Source organism: Hydra vulgaris, chromosome 12 (assembly GCF_038396675.1).
Source record: "Hydra vulgaris chromosome 12, alternate assembly HydraT2T_AEP".
Taxonomy (NCBI): Eukaryota; Metazoa; Cnidaria; class Hydrozoa; order Anthoathecata; family Hydridae; genus Hydra; species Hydra vulgaris.
In genome coordinates, this window is record NC_088931.1 from 72,492,501 (window position 1) to 72,495,582 (window position 3,082).

Below are 3,082 nucleotides of genomic sequence, written 5' to 3' on the forward strand. Positions count from 1 at the left end.
GTTTATTCATAATGAATGGTGTCCTTCCTTCGTAACTTTTTTAGGAATATTTTTTGTGACACGTGTTCATTTTATGTTACTTTAGTTAGAGTAGTTGATAGTTTTTAAAATTGTATGAAGTTGGAAGCAGAAATTTTAATTTTTGTTTCGGTTTTTTTTTCTTGCAAACTGAAAATTCATGCAATGAATCAGTGATAAAATGAACAGTTGATTCAAGACTTATAGTTTTGCAATAAATCAGGATTTTTAAAACGTTCGTCATGTTGCCCCATCTTTCTCTCTCTCTCTATCTATCTATCTATCTATATATATATATATATATATATATATATATATATATATATATATATATATGTATATATATATATATATATATATATATATATATATATATATATGTATATGTATATACAGAGGCGACGACATAAATAGCACACTTTCATCACCAGTTGGTTTTACTTTTTGATGCCAACTTTTTTGCATTTATAGCATTTGCTGTTATTTTTTATAGCATCAGCAATATTAACCTTTTTGAATGGAAATACTCATTTGACATCGCTTTAAATCGCTTTAAATCCGACGGAAAACAATATGTTCGTCGTGCCCAAAACCAAGAACTCAGCCCTCGGTATACTCTTAAGACCGTAAAACAGTTTTTCATGGTGTGGTGTGGGCCCGTTGCATAGAATTCAAGGGACAATTGATTAACACATGTACAAAGAAATACTAGAAAACGTCATGTTGCCATATGCCGAGAAAAATCTCCCTTTGGTTTGGAAGTTCCAACAAGACAACGACCCTAAGCACACCACCAAAAGTGTTAAAATGTGGTTTAACGCTAAGAAGATTGATGTATTTGAGTGGCCCGCACAGTCACCAGACCTAAATCCGATAGAAAATTTGTGGGAGGAAGTTGACAGAAACATAAACCGGTCAACTGCAACAAATTTAAACCGACTTTGGATCGAAATAAAGGCTGTTTGGGACGCCATTACGCCTGAAAGATGCCAAAAATTGATCTCGTCAATGGGCTGTCGTTGTCAAGCAGTTATTGACTCAAAAGGATACCCCACTAAATATTAATTTACCTCTAATAAGGTTTTCTAAACTATTTATACGAAGAACCTCCATGATTTTGGTAGCAAAAAGACGAAATGATAATTTTGCACAGGGTGTGCTATTTAAATTGCCCCCTTATTCTGTACTTCTAAATCATTTATATGATTGTACTTTTTTTTTAACTATGTTACTTTCTTTTCTTACTCAGTAATGTTATCTTCTAAAACTAATATTTTATAAGGCTGAAAAAGTTTAGATCTCAAAAACTCAGATCTCTGATTTTTGTGATCTAAACTTTTAGATCTCAAAAACCAGAGATCTGAGTTTTTGAAAACTATTTATTTAGATTATATATTTTCGAAAACTATTAAATTTTTTTAGATTAAAAAAATTTAATAGTTTTCGAAAATATATAATCTAAATAAATAAATCTCTAAAATATATCATTACATATTGAACATCAATCTGTGCTATTTATTTTGTCGCCACTGTATATATATATATATATATATATATATATATATATATATATATATATATATATATATATATATATATATATATATATATATATATATATATATATATATTCTTTGAAAGTGATTTTTTTGTTATACAATACAATGTTATTAAAATTCAATAAATACGGCTGCGTATAAACTTTTTTGAAATCAATATGTTTGTTTTTATTTCAATATATATTATTCGATATTTCGCTGATCTATTGTGATCAACGTCATCAGGTATATATATCTGTCTGTGTGTGTGTTAGGGTGTCCTAAAAAACAAAATTTTTGAAAATTATATGCTGCCACTACCTTAATGTGTTCTATATGATAAAAAATTTCAAAAATGTTAAATATGTAAAAATAAATGTTAGATTTAACAGCATAAAAAATGTTTTTTAAAGTTTATTAAATAAAAATGAAAAGTAATTATTTTTATCAATTTTTTTTTTCACAATTTATTTTCAATAAGTTTTTTATAATAAAGTTATCATTTTTGAAATTTTCGTACAATTCCGGTTAATTTGAGACCCAACATGATACACTTTTAAAGAACTTTTTTTGAAAATGTTAGGAACTCGTTAAATGTTGAAGGGTCTTGAGTGACCCCTGAAAAAATATTTTTACTCAAAAGTTTTTTAAATCCAGTGTTTTTAAATCATATATAACACATTAAGGGAGTAGGTGTGTATATACATATATATATATATATATATATATATATATATATATATATATATATATATATATATATATATATATATATATATATATATATATATATATATATATATTTATATTTATATTTTTATTTTTATATATATATATTTATATTTATATTTATATATATATATATATATATATATATATATATATTTTATATGTATATATTTTTGTTAATAATATTAGGTGATATGGGAGGTGAAATTGGTCTTATGTTAGGTGCCAGTCTGCTTACGTTTGTCGAATTTATGGACTTGCTTATTTTTTTTGTTTATCACCAACTATTGAGAATTCAATCTTAGAATATTTTTTTTTTTTACTTCATTTTTAAAATGATTTTGTCGTGATTATTTTTGTTTACAAATAATTGAACAGAATTGTATTTAATATTTATTGTATAATTGTATTATTTATCCGAATTTTTATCATATAATTGTATTATTTTTATCATCATTAATTGTACACCATTGTAATTAAAAAAAATAATAATAATAAATTTATTCAAATTAATAAGTATTAATATAACAGATTGTAATAATATATTTTATAAAATTTATAAAGTGCTTAAATAAAAATTTTATTTTAAATAGCTATCTAATATAAATATGTAGGATGGCAAAAAAAAGGATGATTTAGAGTGAGAAAGTTATTTCAAAGTTAATAACAATGAAACAATGATAAATATGAATGAGAATGAACTAATAAAAAAAGAAATATTATCCAATACAGACGACCAATAGTATATTTATCTAACAAAAATACATTTTTTTTAATATGCATACTAGACTAGAGTT

At 24.1% G+C, this 3,082-nt stretch overlaps 1 protein-coding gene across 2 annotated transcripts in view; it reads left to right on the top strand.

The window, feature by feature from the left end:
* LOC101239437 (amiloride-sensitive sodium channel subunit alpha) overlaps nt 1–2,801 on the top strand; it is a 36,543-nt gene extending 33,742 nt beyond the window's left edge. For both annotated transcript variants that reach the window (XM_065814349.1, XM_065814350.1), the window contains one exon: nt 2,475–2,801. In XM_065814349.1, coding sequence (XP_065670421.1) covers nt 2,475–2,590 — 116 coding nt within the window. In that variant the 3' untranslated portion in view covers nt 2,591–2,801. The remainder of the gene's footprint in view (nt 1–2,474) is intronic.
* The last annotated feature ends 281 nt before the right edge of the window (nt 2,802–3,082 follow it).